The sequence below is a fragment of the Neophocaena asiaeorientalis genome, unplaced genomic scaffold (genome assembly GCF_003031525.2).
Source record: "Neophocaena asiaeorientalis asiaeorientalis breed wild unplaced genomic scaffold, Neophocaena_asiaeorientalis_V1.1 scaffold242, whole genome shotgun sequence".
NCBI classification, from domain to species: Eukaryota; Metazoa; Chordata; class Mammalia; order Artiodactyla; family Phocoenidae; genus Neophocaena; species Neophocaena asiaeorientalis.
The window spans coordinates 8,225,415-8,243,626 of record NW_020172451.1 but is presented as its reverse complement, the minus strand read 5'-3'; the positions used below and the strand labels follow the sequence as shown (position 1 = coordinate 8,243,626).

Here is an 18,212-nt window from a genome sequence, read left to right as displayed (position 1 = left end):
CATTACAGGACCTGCTACTGTAGCACAGTACCTTTGAATCTGGTAAGAACCAGGAGCCTGGAGCCTATCCCCCTGCACTTAACTCCTAGCTCTTGCCCTTCTACATGAGCAATCTCAAGACACTCAACCTACCCATGCCTTCGCTTTGTCATCTGCAAAATGGGGATCATAATAATGGCGAGCATTTACTGAGCACTTACTCTGCACTGGAGAGTAGTATATTATTTCATTTAATAGTACCTTAACAACTCAGGATCCTCACATGGATGTAATGAGGATCCCATGTGTAAGGCACTCAGGACAGTGCCTGATGCCTAGTGAAACTTACATAAACGTTAGTGGTTTTATTATTAGTGGCCAACCAGAGGGAAGAGTGGGACCATCTGGGCCTTACGTAAGACGCAGTGACAGAGAGAGGTGTTCCAGGACGGGGGAATGCCTTCACCAAGCCAGTGGTGTGACCCGGCACGGTGTATGCTGGGAACTACACAGCGTGATGGCTGAGTCAGAATCTGAAGTCGGGCGGCTCCATTTATTAGCTGGGTGACCGTGAGCAAGTCATCGGCGTCTATGAGTCTCAGTTCCAGCGCTTGCTGAAATCCATTCTTACTGCACTTTCGCGCAAGGGGCTCACTTGGCCCTCAATAAATGCCAGTTTCCCTTGGGCATCTTCCTTTCTCCTCAGAACCGCGCTGGGGTCAGGCAGGCGGTAGAAGCGTGGGAGGGATTAGGCGACAATATAATAGCAAACACAGAGGGCTTTCTAAGTGAAGCAGACATCGATCTGATGATACCCAATCCTCACAGGAATCTTAAAGGCGGGTCTTAATGTACCTTTTTTCAGATGGGGAGACTGAGACGCAGAGCTGCTGAGTAACTTATGAAGCGCTAATCACGTTTCTAGTAAACCAAGAGAAACTCCTTAACCGTCAACAACCAATCGCCGAAACTGAACAACCTTGAGGACTCGGGTCTCCCGGAACCCCGGGGGCGGGACCAAGCGGAGGGTGTTCCGCTCCCGGACTTCCGCTTCCGTCCTCGGGTCCCCGTCTGTCCTCGGCGGGGTCGTGTGTTCGGGATGGCGGCGGGGGGAGACGGTGGCGGGCGGGAGGCGGCCTGCGGGCACGACAGCTACCGCTCGCCGCTTGCCTCCCGTTATGCCAGCCCGGAGATGTGCTTCGTGTTTAGCGACAGGTACAAATTCCGGACCTGGCGGCAGCTCTGGCTGTGGCTGGCGGAAGCCGAGCAGGTAAAGTGCTCCGGAGCTGTCGGCGGGCCCGGCCCCGCACGTGCCGGGTTGGGTGCCGAGCGCCGGCTGAGCCTCCGGAGGCAGCCTCCCCGTTATTCCAGAGGAGCAGAGGCCCCAGGAAGCCCAGGGCAGGAGACCCGGAAGCCGCCACCTGTTGCCTCACGTGTTTTAATCATCGAGGGTTCGAGACGCACAGGGGGCGGCAAGAAGTGCAGTTACCCGTTTCAGGGAGTATCTTGGCGGTTTCTGCAAGAGTACATAGCCGAGCGCTCGTTCCGTGCCGTTGTGCTCGTTTCTGTACACGTCTTTCCCCCGTTAACCCGTAAAGACTTTGCAAGCTAGGTGGTGGTTTTCCCACATGGTAGGGAAGAAGACCAAGCCTCGATGATGCCCAGCGCGTTATTTGCTCCTAACCATTGATAGCGGAACCCGGGTGTGAACCCGTGTCCCGTGCAGAGCCTGACTGAGCGCTCAGCCACTTCGCCCTCCACAGTGCCTCAGTGTTGTCTGAGACCGGACCGTCACTACAAAATCCATGTTTCCTGGGCCACCGTTTCTGCTTCACTCTGCTCCCGTCTGCCTCTGGGGAGGGAGAATCAGGGTTATTAGATGAGATGTATGGGTTCTCTTATAAGAGCTGCATGTAGACCTATTTAGCCCAACGATTTCAGAAATAGCTACAGACGGGCCTTTGCAGAGCAGCTGAAGGAAACTGAAGGTGATCCACAGAGCTGTAAAGTTTCAGAGGAAAATGCCACAACAAGCAAGATGGCAGTACCCAAATGACATTTAGTAAACCTGGAAACAATCTTGAGTACGTGCCTAGGACCGAGGTACACGGTCCCCAAACAGGAAACTTTCTTCTTAGATTTTACCCCCTTCCTATCACTATGCTCAAGAAAATAAAGTAGTACATAACACTAGCAGACAGAATGCTCTGTAATGGCCTGTATGGAAAAGAATCTAAAAGAGAGAGATGTATGTATATGTATAACTGATTCACTTTGGTGTACACCTGAAACTAGCACAACATCGTAAATCAACTATATTCCAATTAAAAATAAAAGTAGTAGACAGTTCTACAGTGCCTGCTATGTGTGTGCCTGGCAGTTTGAAGATTAAAAATTAATAGTTTACTAATCCTCAAAACAATTCTTTACAATAAGTAACTTATTCCTGTTTTACAGAGGATAGAATGGAGGCACAGAGAGATTTCATAAACTGTGGGCTCAGATAACAATAATAGATAGTAGACAAGAGCATTAAGTGTGTTGTGGTTTGTTATGTACTAGCATGTACTCTATTTTCTGTTTTACTTAGTACTCCATGTAGATAAGGGTGGTGGCACTCTTAAGATTTTGCCACTCAACATAGCTAGTAAAAGCTTCAAGCTGGGATTGAAATGTAGAGTCTGAATATGTGTCCTTTCCTCTGCCCAGTCTATATATACATTGCCTGAAATGCATACAATTTTGATATCTCCTGAGTTTGGATTATCTATTAGCTAGGTTGTCAAAATTAACAGCATAAATTACATCATAATTCAGTAGTTAAAAAAAAAAAACTTGAGCGATGAGAGATTAGGAGAAGTGCTGAAAATTAGGAGTAGGGAATAAATTTTGAGAAGACACATTGCTTGGGGATAGGAAGCATTTTGGCCACGCTGCCCCCTGCTGCTTTGCTTTGGGAGGAGCCCTGAGATGTCATGTCTGATGACTAAAAATCCAAGGCAGCTTGGCCAGATGTGGCTAGTGTGACTGAGGAATTGAATTTTTACTTTCCTTTTTTTTTCCCGGCTGGGCTGAGCGGCATGTGGGATCTTAGTTCCCCGACCAGGGATCGAACCTGCGCCCCCTACAGTAGGAGCTCCGACTCTTAACCACTGGACTGCCACGGAAGTCCTGAGTTTTTACTTTTAAATTTTTACTAGTTTAAATGTAAGTAGCCACATCTGACTAGTAGCTACCATCTTGGCCAAGGTAGGTCTTAAGATGTGAGCCCCTTCCCAGGGCCAGGCCTTGGGGCTTTCAAGTGAGGTTTGGATAAATTTCACCAATGTACATATTCAATACTTGGCTCCAGGGTTCTGAGCTGCCTGTGGGCTGCCAGCTATTTTTTGTCAGCCTGATTTTTTCAGTGATAGATGAATGTAAGATGTTGATGTGTTTATTTTCTCATTTGTATCTCCCGGAATTGCTTGCTTTTTTTTTTTTTTTTAATTTATTTATTTTTATTTTTGGCTGCGTTGGGTCTTTGTTGCTGCGCGCAGGCTTTCTCTAGTCGCGGCGAGCAAGGGCTACTTTTTGTTGTGCACGGGCTCTAGGCACGTGAGCTTCAGTAGGTGTGGCACTCAGGCTCAGTAGTTGTGGTGCACGGGCTTAGTTGTTCCGCAGCATGTGGGATCTTCCTGGACCAGGGCTCGAACCTGTGTTCACTGCATTGGCAGGCAGATTCTTAACTGCTGCGCCACCAGGGAAGCCCCGGAATTGCTTTCAGTGGCACTGAATTTTCTGCACATAATTTGTTGGCAAAGACACTAATAGCATTCCTAATTTTGGTTTCTCTGGCTAAATCCATCTAGATCAAATGTAAAGCTGTGGCCTGGATGCTACACTTTGGGCACTTATGTGCCAAGCACTAAAGAGTAAGCAATAAATACCACAAAACTCTTCTCTCACAGAGTGTATATACGTTCTAGAGGGGAGAGACAGGCTAATAGATTTGTAAAAATGTCATGTGGTGATAAGTGCTCTAAATAAAACCAGGCTAGGACTTCCCTGGTGGTGCAGTAGTTAAGAATCCACCTGCCAATGCAGGGGACATGGGTTCAAGCCCTGGTCCGGGAAGATCCCACATGCCACGGAGCAACTAAGCCTGTGTGCCACAACTACTGAGCCTGCGCTGTAGAGCCCACGAGCCACAACTACTGAGCCCATGTGCCACAACTACTGAAGCCCACGCGCCTAGAGCCCGTGCTCCACAACAAAGAGTAGCCCCCGCTCGCCACAACTAGAGAAAGCCCACATGTAGCAGCGAAGACCCAACACAGCCAAAAATAAATTAATTAAATAAATTAAAAAGCAACAGGCTAAAGGGATAGATAGAGAGTGCACAAAAGAAGGGTATTTCACATGGAAGTCGGGAAAGACCCCTCTGAGGAGATGGCATTTTGAGCCCAGAGACCAGACCTGTGAGGGAGTGAACAGAGACGTAGGGACAGAGGGAACAAAAATCAGGATTGCATTGTTTTATATATTGGAGTTCCCTTAGAATATAATTTACCATGATTCATTTAGAAAGTTGTCTCCTTCTCCCCATGTCCTTTTAGTTTAGTTGCCCCAATTTTAGTTTAAGAATTGCAAGGTAGGGCATAAATGCTTAACATGAACCAATTTTTTTTTCAGTGTCACTTCAATTCAAATAATTGTGCTACAAGAAGTTATTTTATTTTATTTTGCCTGTTCTGCAGACATTGGGTTTGCCTATCACAGATGAACAAATCCAGGAGATGAAATCAAACCTGGACAACATTGACTTCAAGATGGCAGCTGAGGAGGAGAAGCAGTTACGACATGATGTGATGGCTCATGTGCACACGTTTGCCCACTGCTGCCCCAGAGCTGCTGGCATTATTCATCTTGGTGCCACCTCCTGCTATGTTGGAGACAATACAGTAGGAGCCCGTGATGTTGTTTTGTTTCTGCTTAGACTCAGTGTTTATAATGCATTTATAAATTTTCTTTGATTTTGTCCATTTTAGGAAGCGACTCCATAGATCTTAGGATCTCAGTGCTCAGGAATTTTCTGCTTTTGGTATCCTTCCAATCTAAACTATAAGCCCCTAATGACCTCCATAAAATGAGACGTATAGACACTGCCTATGCATTGGTATGCTGGACGTAAGCCGAGATCTTAGCATTTTAGTGGCCAAAGTAGTTTTCCAAAGGGATTTCCTTTCCAAAGTCCTTTTTACTCTTTGCCAAGACTTCTGAAAAAAAGAAATAATTACATTATAATTCTTAAGTCCTTTAATTAGCAAAAGTGTCTCATAGTCAAACACGAGAAAGTAACAGCAAACATTTTCCTAAGTTTACTAGGTGCCCAGCACTATTCTGAGCACTTTCTATGTATTACTTCATTTTTTCTTCACAAAAGGCATAAGAGATAGATTCTGTTATCTCCATTTTTAAATAGCTTTATTGAGGTATAATTTAATACCATAAGTTTACCCATTTTAAAGGTACAGTTCAGTGAGCTTTAGTAAATTTATGCAATCATTCAGCCTCACCACACTCCAGTTTTCGAGCATATCCCTCACGCCAAGAAGTTCTATTTTGCTTGTTTTACAGTCAATCTTCACTCCTGCTTCCAGTTTCAAACAACCACTGACCTGCTTTCTGTGTCTATAGTTGTGCCTTTTCTCGAAATTTCATATAAATGGATTCAGAATATGTAGTCTTTGGCTTTGGCTTTATTTTCCCCATTGCCACAGATGAGGAAGTGTAGAAGTTGAAGAACTTGCTCTAGGTTTTGCAGCTGGAAAGGATTCAGGCCTGGGTAGAGTGGCTCCAAAGCTCTGCCCTTATTGCAGGGCACCCGTGGGACTAGAAGTTAGAATCCAGATACACTTGCAGTTCAGAAAGAAGCCGTAATTTCTAAGTTGCCCCAAGTAACATTTTTTGTCTAATGTGGTACGTAATTAAAGGCATCGATGTGTAATTGGTGAATCAGATAATGGGAGAACAACAGTTCTGTAACTTGGAGTATCCTTTTAAAATGACCCAGCATGTAGTTGGGCTCAACAATTACTGTCTCATAAACATGTGTTGGAGTTGCCTGCAACACTTACATCTCCTAAACCCCCAGGAACAGCTTTAAATTTCCTAAACCTAGATCTTGTAGTTCATGACTTTTTTTTGTTAGCAATGATTGACCTGAAAAAAAGGGAGTGGAAACTAATGAGATGTGCCTTATGGATTTTTTTTTTTTTTAACCCCTATGTATTCTTCTCAGAAACGCAAACACTAATCTTCGGGAAGGTATAAACCCTGTTGACCTGGACATCTTTGCCGTATTCACGATGGGGCATACCCCTTATCATTTTCCCGTTCCATTAGATACCACATAAATAGGGCTTTGTAAGTATAAAGCCTTTGTGCTTATAGATTCCAGTCGTACTGCTCTCTAAGTTGGTGTGCTTTTAAAACAGTAATCAGAGGAGAATTTCTGTCAGCATCTTCTGGCTTGCACAGTGTGTTGCTGAAAGTGAGATAGGCAACTAGGTTAGAAACCCAGTGGTGATGGCCAGAAAGTGTCATGTCATAATGTTGTTTGGGCAAAGCCGATTAATGTAAGATCACTGCATTTCCCTTGCAGGACTTGATTATTCTTAGAAATGCATTTGACCTGCTTTTGCCAAAGGTAAGAAGTTGACAGAAGTTTCTTACCAGTCCTAAGATTCCCTGTGACAGGAGATGGGCACCACGATGTAAAGCAGCACAATGTAAATCTAAATAAGTTATTGTTTACTCACATGAGTGATCCTCGATCTAACCTGTATAACTAATTATGTCTTCTTGAGCTAAATCACTATATAAGTTAATGCTTTTTAAAGCATAGCCTTTTAAGTGAACAAAGTGTAACCAGCAGCACGTGGCTGGAATATGTGGGTCAGATTTATGATTTTGTCCTGTTTTTCTTCATGAACGTGCCAGTGGTGGTAAAACTGTGCAGAAATAATTCGTGACATTTTAGGTAGTCAACTCAGTTTCTGAATGTTGGTTAGTATGAACTCTTCAAGGCACTTTAAGATACAAAGATGAAAATGAAAAAATATGGCTTCTGCCTTCTGTGAGCTGGAGGTGTAATTGTATATGAAATTGTCTCCAAGTTTAGTTCCTGTTTATGCAAGTGCTCAGCCTGAATTCACTCCTTCTCGCACATGGTCTTCCTTGCAGCTTGCCAGGGTGATCTCTCGGCTTGCCGACTTTGCCAAGGAACGAGCTGATCTTCCCACCTTAGGTTTCACACATTTCCAGTAAGTGAGAGGGTTACCTCTTGGGAATTGGGCTTGTTTATGTGCATCCAGCTTCCATGTATTCCTTCAGTTCTCCCTTCTGCATGGTAACCTGGAGGTGAGAAATCTCAAAACATAAGCACTTGGGGTGCCTGTGAGGAATGAACCTTATACCTACCTTAAAAGCTATACTGCTTAGAGAGTAAATCTAGTGGTTCGTTTCACTGGAAAATATGTATACAGAAAGTATTCTTTTTTTTTTTTTTTCCTTAATTTAATAATCTAACACTTCTGGTATCTCCTTTGCCTACAGGGAGATCTTTTAGGGGCAAGGAGGAGGTTGGAGAGCAGATCCTGTTTGGGTCACAGGGCCTGATCCCTCCTTTCCCAATCCAGGAATCCAATGCTGGTTAGTAGAGTCAGCCCAGATGGTTTTGCAGGTTAGGACAGTAGACAGCTAGTTGGGGTAACTATGAAGGACCAGAGTTTTAGATGGGTACCTTCCTGCGGCATGAGCAGGAGGGAAGGAGGGGCTCTCCCAGTTTAGGCCCCAGGAAGGGGGAGCCTCTGATTGCTCCCTTCTTGGATCTGTTTCCACTCTGCCTCTCAAGCAAGTATTCTTGATTCAGTGATTCCATTCTTTTTTTTTTTTTTTGCGGTACGCGGGCCTGTCACCGTTGTGGCCTCTCCCGTTACGGAGCACAGGCTCCGGACGCGCAGGCTCAGCGGCCATGGCTCACGGGCCCAGCTGCTTCGCGGCATGTGGGATCTTCCCGGACCGAGGCACGAACCTGTGTCCCCTGCATCGGCAGGCGGACTCTCAACCACTGCTCCACCAGGGAAGCCCTGCCTTATGTTTTAATGGGGTGTTGCTATGGCAACAAGGGTATCATCCCCTGTAACTTAGGAAAGCCTATTGAGTTTAATCTTCCTTAAAATTAGAGCCTTCATTATTAGTAGCAGAAACCAGAAGGATTTGTTCCTGTGAAGGAGTCAGTGCTCAGTGTGTATGGCTGGGCCATGACAAATATTGCGTTCTGTGCTGGCTCCATACACACCTAGCGTCACCTGTGCTGCAGCTCCTCTTCTCCTGCATCTTTTGGAGAGTGCTCAGGGAATGCAGGCATTCCAGTATTCCTCTGGGGATGGATTCATGAGAGGTACCTGCTGCCACAGTTAGCAGCCGTTAAAAACTCAGAAAATGGTATTGCTGCGTAGATATGACCTCAGAATGTGTGAGTCCCTGCAATTGAAAAGAAACAGCTTTATTGAGATATAACTGACATACCATAAAATTCATCCATTTGAAGTATACAGTTCAATGGTTTTTTGTATATTTACAGAGTTCATGCAGTCATTACCAGTATATAATTTCAGAATATTTCCATCACCGCCCCCCAGAAGACCTGTACCCATTAGCATTCCCTCCCATTCCCCCATTCCCCCCATTCGCTAGCTCCTGGCAACCACAAATGTGTTTTCTGTCTATGGATTTGTCTCTTTTAGACACTTAGTTTAAGTCGAATCATATAATATTCATCTTCTTGTGACTGGCTTCTTTTCACTTACCATAGTGTTTTCAGTGTTTATCCATGTAGTATGTGTCAGTACTTAATTTATTTTTACATTATCTATTCACCAGTTGCTGGACATTTGGCTTGTTTCCACTCTGTTGCTATTATTATGTATAATGCTCCTATGAATAGGTCCATGCAACTGTATTTTTTTCTTTGTTTGTACCAATAATCTAGTAGCAGAAGTTAACAAGGAAAACTACCATAAGATTGATTTGGGAATATGCGTCCTAACTTTTGATGTGTATGCTATAGACATTCCTAGTGGGGTGCCTTGGTGTCGCCAGCTGTCAGTCTCATTAGCCTAATAGAAGAGAAATCCCATACGGAGTAGGCTAGGTCATCTAACAGAACTCTGACTTTATTGCAGTTTACGCATAATTGTTTTATGTTATAAACAGACCTGCAATAGATTGATTTAGACCTCAGACTGACGACAAAGCCATTAGCTATTATGTTAGAGTCCTCTGGTTGTGTGTGTTTTGGGATTATTCTCCACAGTTTGACTGGGCTCTTCATTGGATCTTTTTTGTTGTTGTTGTTTTATTTTTTTTTTATTTTTGGCTGTGTTGGGTCTTTGTTGCTGCATGCGGGCTTTCTCTAGTTGCAGCAAGCAGGGGCTCCTCTTCGTTGCGATGCGTGGGCTTCTCATTGCGGTGGCTTCTCTCTCTGTGGAGCACAGGCTGTAGGCCTGCGGGCTTCAGTAGTTGCGGTGCATGGGCTCAGTAGTTGTGGCTTGTGAGCTCCAGAGCCCAGTCTCAGTAGTTGTGGCACACAGGCTTAGTTGCTCCGTGGCATGTGGGATCCTCCCAGACCAGGGCTCAAACCCATGTCCCCTGCATTGGCAGGCGGAGTCTTAACCACTGCGCCACCGGGGAAGTCCTTCTTCGTCGGATCTGGACTCTTTACATAGCCCTTTCTTTACTGTCAGTCTAGAGTCACAATCTCCAGTATCGTCATCCTTGTTTTATTTTATTTTATTTTTTATTTATTTATTTATTTTTTTTTTGCGGTACGCGGGCCTCTCACTGTTGTGGCCTCTCCCACTGCGGAACACAGGCTCCGGACGCGCAGGCTCAGCGGCCATGGCTCACGGACCTAGCCGCTCCGTGGCATGTGAGATCTTCCCATGTCCCCTGCATCAGCAGGTGGACTCTCAACCACTGTGCCAGCAGGGAAGCCCCTTGTTTTATTTTTTGATAGCATTTTAAAAATGAACAGTTATCGGGCTTCCCTGGTGGCGCAGTGGTTGAGAGTCCGCCTGCCGATGCAGGGGACATGGGTTCGTGCCCTGGTCCGGGAAGATCCCACATGCCGCGGAGCGGCTGGGCCTGTGAGCCATGGCCGCTGAGCCTGCGCGTCCGGAGCCTGTGCCCAGCAACGGGAGAGGCCACAACAGTGAGAGGCCCGCATACCGCAAAAAAAAAAAAAAAAAATGAACAGTTATCTTGTTTGTTTACTTGTTTACATGATAATATGAGCTCCACTTGTCTGTTTTGTTCTTTGTTGTATTTCCAATACCAAGAACACATTAGATGCTTGGCAAATGTTTGGTACGTGTGTATTTCTTGCCAAGGCCTGGGGACAAACAAAACAGACATTGTCTCTGCCCTTATAGTGCCTCTTGATGGTGAAGAAAGAACTATGCTAGTAGCCCTTTAGTTCTATAACCTTTGAATATTTATAAATGACATTGAATTTGCTTAACTTATTTGCTTAAACTTTTTAGCTCTTGTTTTGTCTTCACTGGTTTCTCTGTCTCTTACTTTAATTCTTGCCCTTCCCGGAGGTAGCAGTGATTATTAGAAGAAGCAATGAAGGTTTTATGAAATAAGTCACTGGTTTGAGACCTCTCTGCATTCTCTTTGGGTTGTTTTCAGGCCTGCTCAGCTGACCACAGTTGGGAAACGTTGCTGTCTTTGGATTCAAGATCTTTGCATGGATCTCCAGAACTTGAAGCGTGTCCGAGATGACCTGCGCTTCCGAGGAGTGAAGGGCACCACTGGCACCCAGGCCAGCTTCCTGCAGCTCTTCGAGGGAGATGACCAAAAGGTATTCTGAAAGTGACCTGGGTGATACAAACTCAACTGTAGGAGCACCAGAGACAAAGCTGACCTCCAGGATGGTAGGAGCGATTGAACCTGGAATGGGTGGAGTCTGGACTGGAAGCGGGTAGTGAAGGCCAAAACCTGGCCAGGATGACTTGTCAAGATATTCTCCTACTAGACACACCTGAATTTCTATAGGGATGTCTTTTCTTTCCAAGGTAGAGCAGCTTGACAAGATGGTGACAGAAAAGGCAGGATTTAAGAGGTAGGTAAGTGGGAAAAGTGTTGGCCTCCTTGTTAAGTAATGAAAGATACTATTCCTCTAGATTTGACCTTAAATTTTTTGTTGTTTTTTTAAATTCTTTCTCTGTCCTTCCGCCCATTTCCTTCCATCTCTAACCTGGGTTTTATTCTTATAGTCTGGATTCTATTATTTTTCTTATAATTTATAAGAAAAAAGGAAGCTGTTTAGTTCTGAGTTCAGTAGAGTAGCCTTACCCGTATTGTTGCTGTTTTGTGTTTTACTGAGGACCTCCGATGGGTTGGTCTCAGTCTGGCTATTTGCAGTGAGGGCTACAGGCTCCCCCATGGCTCCTTGCTTCAGGCACTTCACTGGACTGCAGCAGGACAGAGGCTCGCTGGACCGTGTTTCCTCCTGGGGTCAGGGCGGCTGTCTGGGTATCAGTAAAAAGGGTGGAAGAGCAGTTTGTTCCTGGAGCCACATATCAGCGAGGTCCTGGGCTCAGTGTGACTTAGCGCTCCAGTGGCACCAAGCTTTCGCTCAGTCTGTTTTTGCTCATTTGTTTGACACAGTCACGTTTTGGAATATTTTCACGTGAGGCTCTTTTCTATTCATTACTAGGGCTTTCATCATCACAGGGCAGACCTATACACGAAAAATAGATATTGAGGTGCTGTCCGTGCTGGCCGGCTTGGGGGCATCGGTGCACAAGGTGAGTGGTGGTGATAATGGGAGTGTTGGACGCCGCAGATAGACCCGCCCAGCCTCACTTCAACTTCATTGTGGCTTTTGAGAGATGTCAGATATCACTCATAGCAATTTGGGGCTGGTCAGTGAAGCCTCTTAAGTGAAGGTGTGTTAAAAGGAAGGACTAGTTTCCATGTTCTCATTAAGTTCATCTTACCATTGTCCGTCCGTGATAATCCTACACAGTGTTTCACCAGAACACTCCGTGCTCCCCGAATGCCAGCTCTTCAGGAGCTGAGAGGAGTCTCCCTCGGGGAGGACATGCTGCGCTTCAGCTCGGCGGGCTCCCAAAGAGCTCACCTCCTCCATCAGTCCAGTCCCTGCCCCAGACCCCACATACTAAGAGTGTGGGTGATGCCTGTGCTCCTGCTTTTCCCCAGATTTGTACTGACATACGACTCCTGGCAAGCCTCAAGGAGCTGGAGGAACCCTTTGAAAAACAGCAGATTGGTGAGTGTTGTGTGGGGACCTGGGAACACCGCGAGATGCCAGGAGGTCCGCGGGCGCGTGTAAGCAGTTCCGCCAGGAGCGTGCTCGGCCGTCCACTGTCCCCTGAGGTCTTCCTGCCTTTGCTGCTTCTCCTTTACATGGACAGGCTCAAGTGCAATGCCGTACAAGCGGAACCCTATGCGCTCGGAGCGGTGCTGCAGCCTGGCCCGTCACCTCATGACCCTTGTCATGGACCCGCTGCAGACAGCATCTGTGCAGTGGTTTGAACGCACACTGGATGATAGTGCCAACCGGTCAGTGGAACGGGGGTGTCACATACAGCAAGTTGTGGGAGGACCAAGAGGGGCCTGGAAGCATCAGGACTTCATGAGCATCTCTGTATTCCCTCCTTGTCCCTGAGGAGCCTGGAGTCTAATAGGGAGGCAAGAACATAGAAGGAAGAGTGTGATATGTGTTCGAATCAAAATATATACAGAGTAATCCTTGTGGGGGCAAAGCGGAGGGAGGAGTGGTGGAGGAGTTGAGGGAAGCTTCACAGAGGTGATGCTTTAGACTTAAGAAATCTAGGCATTTTTTAACATTTGAGACAAGATTGGGAGCACGTATAAAGGCACAGAGCAGTAGAAAGAACAGTTGGGGGAGTTACTACTAGTCCGGTAGCCCTGGAGAATGAAGTCTGTAGCAGGAGATGAGGTCGGACGTGCTCTTGGGTAGCAGCCAGTTTATGAAGGGCCTTCTAGGCCCTGAAAAGGAGTTCAGATGTTGCTCTTTCTTTTTCTTTTTAAGTCTTTATTGAACTTGTTACAGTATTGCTTCTGTTTTTCTTTTATGTTTTTTGTGGGTTTATTTTTGGCTGTGAGGCATGTGGGATCCCAGCCCCCCGACCGAGGATGGAACCCGCACCCCCCGCATTGAAGGCGAAGTCCTAACCGCTGGACCTCTAGGGGAGTCCCAAAGATAACTGTTCTGAAGGCAGGGGGATGTCAGGTGTGGTGTCTTGACACAGCAACATCTTAATTAGTTATGAGATGGGTCAGGAGTAATTTGTAGTTACTAATAAGGTACCAGCATGCACGTGATTTTCTGCTTTGTGTATATATATACTTATTAATATTCAAAAGCAGATTCATTACCCTAGTTTGCTTGTATTCTGCTGGAATTTCTTGAGAGGAATTGATCAGAGTTAAAGCTAGGTCTCTGGGGTGTGTGCATATTCCAGGGTTTATGGGAATAAAACATGTGAACTCATTCGGAAGTCAGCCATTGACTGTTTTTTAGCGGGCTGTGACCTAATCAGATGTGCACGCTAAAGTACCCTGCACCAATTTGGAGAATCAGTTGTAAGGGGACAGAGAGCTGATCAGAACAAGTTAGGAGGCTACTTTAAAAATCCAAGTCCAGTGCTTCCCTGGTGGGGCAGTGGTTAAGAATCCGCCTGCCAATGCAGGGGACACGGGTTCGAGCCCTGGTCCGGAAAAATCCCACATGCTGTGGAGCAACTAAGCCCATGAGCCACAACTACGGAGGCTGTGCTCTAGAGCCTGCGAGCCACAACTGCTGAAACCCACACGCCTAGAGCCCGTGCTCCACAGCAAGAGAAACCAATGCAATGAGAAGCCCACACACCGCATCGAAGAGTAGCCCCTGCTCGCTGCAACTAGAGAAAGCCCACGCACAGCAACAAAGACCCAACTCAGCCGAAATTAAATAAATAAATAAATAAATTTATTTAAAAAAAAAACGAATCCAGGTTCTTCCCTGGTAGGTCCAGTGGTTAAAACTTCACCTTCCAATGCAGGGTGTGCGGGTTTGATCCCTGGTCTGGGAGCTAAGACCCCACATGCCTCACGGCCAAAACACCAAAACAAAACAGAAGCAATATTGTAACAACGACTCTAAAGTCTTCAGTAAAGACTTTAAAAACGGTCCACATGAAATAAAAATCTTTAAAAAAAAAAAAATCCGAGTACACACTGGCACAGTGGCCATGTAACTGGAGAGGATGTGGATATGAAATCGATGTCGGGTGGGCTGGCCTTGGCGGTTGACTGGAGTGAGAGTTAAGATGGTGACGGGGTGCTGGTGCCATTTCCCTTGTCAGGAGCTACAGGGAGAGGAGGCGTGGGGTGAGGTGGTGAGCAGCAGGCAGTGGAAAAGTGGCTGAATGCAGTTCTGGGTCTGGGGAACCTACAGATCAGCCAGGTGGAGCTCTCCAAATGGGTATGTGGTCTGGTGCTTGGGCAAGTGGTCTTAGTCAAGTGGCCATGGCTCACAGGCCCAGCCGCTCCGCGGCATGTGGGATCCTCCCGGACCGGGGCACGAACCCGTGTCCGCTGCATCGGCAGGCGGACTCTCAACAACTGCGCCACCAGGGAAGCCCCAAGAGGTGGTAGATTTGAGGGTCATTAGGATATTGGGGTAGTTGAAGGAAATTGTCCAAGTAGCACATCTGGCGTGAGAAATCAGTAGCAATCAGGGCAGCTTCTCGGGACATACCCTCCATTTCATGGAAATCGTTATTTGCTTGAAGCGATAACTGAATTGGCTGTTTGTTTTCTAGACGAATGTGTTTGGCTGAGGCATTTCTCACTGCAGATACGATACTGAATACGCTGCAGAACATTTCTGAAGGCTTGGTGGTGTACCCCAGAGTAAGAGGCCTCCGTGAAAAAGCACAGTGTGAGGGAGGGGTTGGAATGTGGCGGGGTGGGTGGCCTTCTGCTCTGGAGTGAGCGTGTTGGAGGAGCTGGATTCTGGTCCAGTAGGAGCTCTTCCCCAGCAGAGCTCACTCTTCAGGTTGTGGCATAAGCTCTAGGGAACTAGGTCTGTGGGTTTCACAGACATGTTTATAGAAGAGGGAAGAAGAAGTGCTTCGAATTGGCTGAAAATTGTCCACCGGCGAGTCATCAGCTCTGCTGTGACGGGCAGAGTAGACTGCTCCGTTGGTCTGTTTGTGAGTACCTGAGGCAGGTGGGTTTGTTCCCATGCTGTACTTGGCTCCTAAAGTCAGGCACTGAAATTGAGCAGACTTGAGGTTTTAGGAATCATTCTGATGAAGCAACTTTGAAAAGTTTACTCAAGTCAATATTCCTTTTTAAAATCAAAATAATACTCTGGATTATGAGAAAACTGAAAAATAACAGTGTAGCATAAGACAATCCATAGATATGGTAGTTCGTGTCCCTGCTGTGTATCGTTTTGGTCATAGCTGATGTCCTACTGTGTGTATGACCTTGTAACCTGAGGCATCCTTCTTGGTGCTTCACTCGTACAGGTAATTGAGCGGCGCATTCGGCAAGAGCTGCCTTTCATGGCCACAGAGAACATCATTATGGCCATGGTGAAAGCTGGAGGTAACCGCCAGGTTTGTAACCCCTCATGCTCCTGGGTAAACAAAGTACACCTTAAGTCCTGCTTTCTCCTTCCCAAAGAAGGATGGACGAAGCTGTCTCTGTTACTACCTTCAGTCATGGTATTGGTGCAGAACAGTGACCATATGCTGCCCTAGAACAGGCTTATCTTTGGAGGGTGATGGCGGTGAACTCGGTTTATTAAAAAGTGAATTGCTTAATCACTTGTAGAAAAGATCCACTTTCAGTGAAGAAATTAGGTCTGAATTTCCATAGGAAATGCTGGGAATTGGGCAGGATACAAGGGCAGATGGTTCATGAAACTTTGGAGGAGGCCTTTGCTCCAGCTGCTATAGACAGCATGGACCCTCAAATGCCTGTCACTAGCAAGCCAACCATACTCCTTGTCTTCCCAGGATTGCCATGAGAGAATCAGAGTGCTCTCCCATCAGGCAGCTGCTGTGGTCAAGCAGGAAGGGGGTGACAATGACCTCATAGAGCGTATCCAGGCTGATGCCTACTTCAGTCCCATTCACTCCCAGTTGGACCACTTACTGGATCCTTCTTCTTTCACCGGTCGTGCATCCCAGCAGGTAAACATCAGAACACTTCTGTGGTGCTGCAGTCTTCCCCAAGTGCCCTCTTTGTACACTGCTGGGTGTACAAAGAGCCTGCAATATTATCTATTAATATAATGTTTCTGCTTCATGGGAGGTATGCTGAGAATGGGGCTAGTTAGAAAGAATTCAGAGTAGGTTGCTGGCTAAAATTGAAAGATTTGGTTGTTTTGAGCTGCCTTAAGTGTTTCTCCCAGTGGATTTCTCTGAATTCTCTTTTGGTCTGGAGCTGTGGTGTAATGGACAAAGATTGGGTTTTTACTGTCAGGTAGATTTGGGTTCAGTCTTGACTACCTACTTTTACTGGCTGGTAGGATAGAGATACATATCTCAGAGCGTGGACTGAAAGGCCTAGCTTGGTGCATAGTAACTATTCAGTAAATGTCTGTCACTTTTCCTCTTTGGCCTTTTGGAGACTATGGGTTAATTCAAAAACATTTATCGAGTACAGACTAGGTGCTCAGATTGTGTTTGGCTGCTGTGTTTAATTCTGGTGCTTTAAAGATGAATAGATAATCCTTATCTTCAGGGAGCTCAAAACTTAATGGTGAAGGCTTAGAATACCAAGCTGTACGTGCAAGAATTGAGGGAAGCACATCTTTTTGGGGATCACAAAGGAGACAGCCCTAGATTAGAAGAAGTTAGGAAAGACTTCTTGGAAGACATGACATCTGAGCTGAATCTTAAGGACAGGTAGGAGTTACTTGTAGGGAACACCAGGGTGAAAGGAGATGGCAAATGCATGGACGTGCAGCATAAGAGAGAGTTGCCAGATTATCAGGTGCCCTGGAAGCAGTTAGGATTTGAAGTAGAAGACAGACGGGAGCTTATCATTTATATTCAAGTCACTCTGGTGTATTGGATTTGAAGGACTTAAACTGGAGGTCAGGAGACCAATAAGGTGGCTGCTACAGTGGGTAAGCAGTCGGTGACGAGGGCTTTGAGCCAAGGCCAGGGTACGTGCACACGGGGCACAGGTTCGAGGGCTGTTTAAGATGTTAGTCACTTGGAAGCTGGTTGAATGGGGAGGAGGGAAGAAGCAGTGCTGATTTTAGCTTGGGTAAACGGGTGGAGAGTGGTGAGACCAACTGAAAGGACACAGCCAGGCTGGTTTGTGGGGAGGGGCAGCCTGGTGGGCCTGATGGGGTGAGCTGCCTGTGTCTAGGGAGAGATTTCTGACAGGGAGTTGAGAAAAATAGAAGCTCAGTGGTGGCATAAAAGTTTATCAAATAAGGTCTCAGTGTTATGAATTGACATTGAAAAAAGGATTCTCAAAACTTAACGTGTTCTTTTGTCTTGCATTTGCTTTCTTCTTTGGCAGGTACGGAGATTCTTAGAAGAGGAGGTGCATCCCCTGTTAAGACCATATGAAAGTGTAATGAAGGTGAAGGCAGAATTATGTCTGTAGAGTTGGAAGAGAATTAAACAAAAAACCGTTGTTGGCTCTGTTAACATTTTTTGCCGAGTCATAAAAACTGTTACTCTAGTGCCTTATTTTATCTCAAGAATTGTTACCATAGGGACTTCCCTGGTGGTCCAGTGGTAGAGAATCCTCCTTACACTTCAGGGGACGCGGGTTCATTCCCTGGTCAGGGAACTAAGATCCCACATGCTGCGGGGGCACCTAAGCCCTCGAGCTCATGCGCCTCAACTAGAGCACAAGTGCCACAAACTACAGAGCCCACGCACCCTGGAGCCTGTGCGTCACAGCTAGAGAAGAGAAAACCCACACGCCACAACTAGAGGGAAGCCCATGCGCCGCAATGAAAAATCCTACATGCCTCAATGAGGATCCCGTGTGCCGCAACTTAAAATAATAAATAAATATTAAAAAAAAAAAAGAAGAAGAGTTGTTATCGTAAATTAATACAGCACTTTTCTTTCCATGGTGCTTTCACATTTCTCAAGTTTGCAATGCAG

General features: G+C 46.1%; 1 protein-coding gene across 2 annotated transcripts; it reads left to right on the top strand.

The window, feature by feature from the left end:
• Positions 1-1,030: 1,030 nt before the first annotated feature.
• ADSL (adenylosuccinate lyase) lies at positions 1,031-17,744 on the top strand. Of its 2 annotated transcripts, XM_024737565.1 has the most exons (13): positions 1,031-1,249; positions 4,719-4,922; positions 6,626-6,670; positions 7,207-7,286; positions 10,720-10,891; positions 11,106-11,152; positions 11,750-11,840; positions 12,256-12,325; positions 12,471-12,618; positions 14,886-14,976; positions 15,600-15,689; positions 16,092-16,268; positions 17,614-17,744. In XM_024737565.1, the coding sequence occupies exons 1-13, from the start codon at positions 1,079-1,081 to the stop codon at positions 17,698-17,700; spliced, it is 1,473 nt and encodes a 490-aa protein (XP_024593333.1). In that variant the 5' UTR covers positions 1,031-1,078; the 3' UTR covers positions 17,701-17,744. The 2 variants fall into 2 exon arrangements, with proteins under 2 accessions (XP_024593333.1, XP_024593334.1); XM_024737566.1 differs by lacking the exon at positions 6,626-6,670 and having other exon boundaries at positions 1,046-1,249.
• The last annotated feature ends 468 nt before the right edge of the window (positions 17,745-18,212 follow it).

Bases quoted from the DNA above. Each gene is read 5' to 3' on its own strand.
- ADSL (XM_024737565.1), top strand. From the start codon at position 1,079: ATGGCGGCGGGGGGAGACGGTGGCGGGCGGGAGGCGGCCTGCGGGCAC. The intron at 10,892-11,105 runs GTATTCTGAAAG...TTTCTTTCCAAG, and splicing joins TCGAGGGAGATGACCAAAAG to GTAGAGCAGCTTGACAAGAT. The intron at 12,619-14,885 runs GTCAGTGGAACG...TTTGTTTTCTAG, and splicing joins CTGGATGATAGTGCCAACCG to ACGAATGTGTTTGGCTGAGG.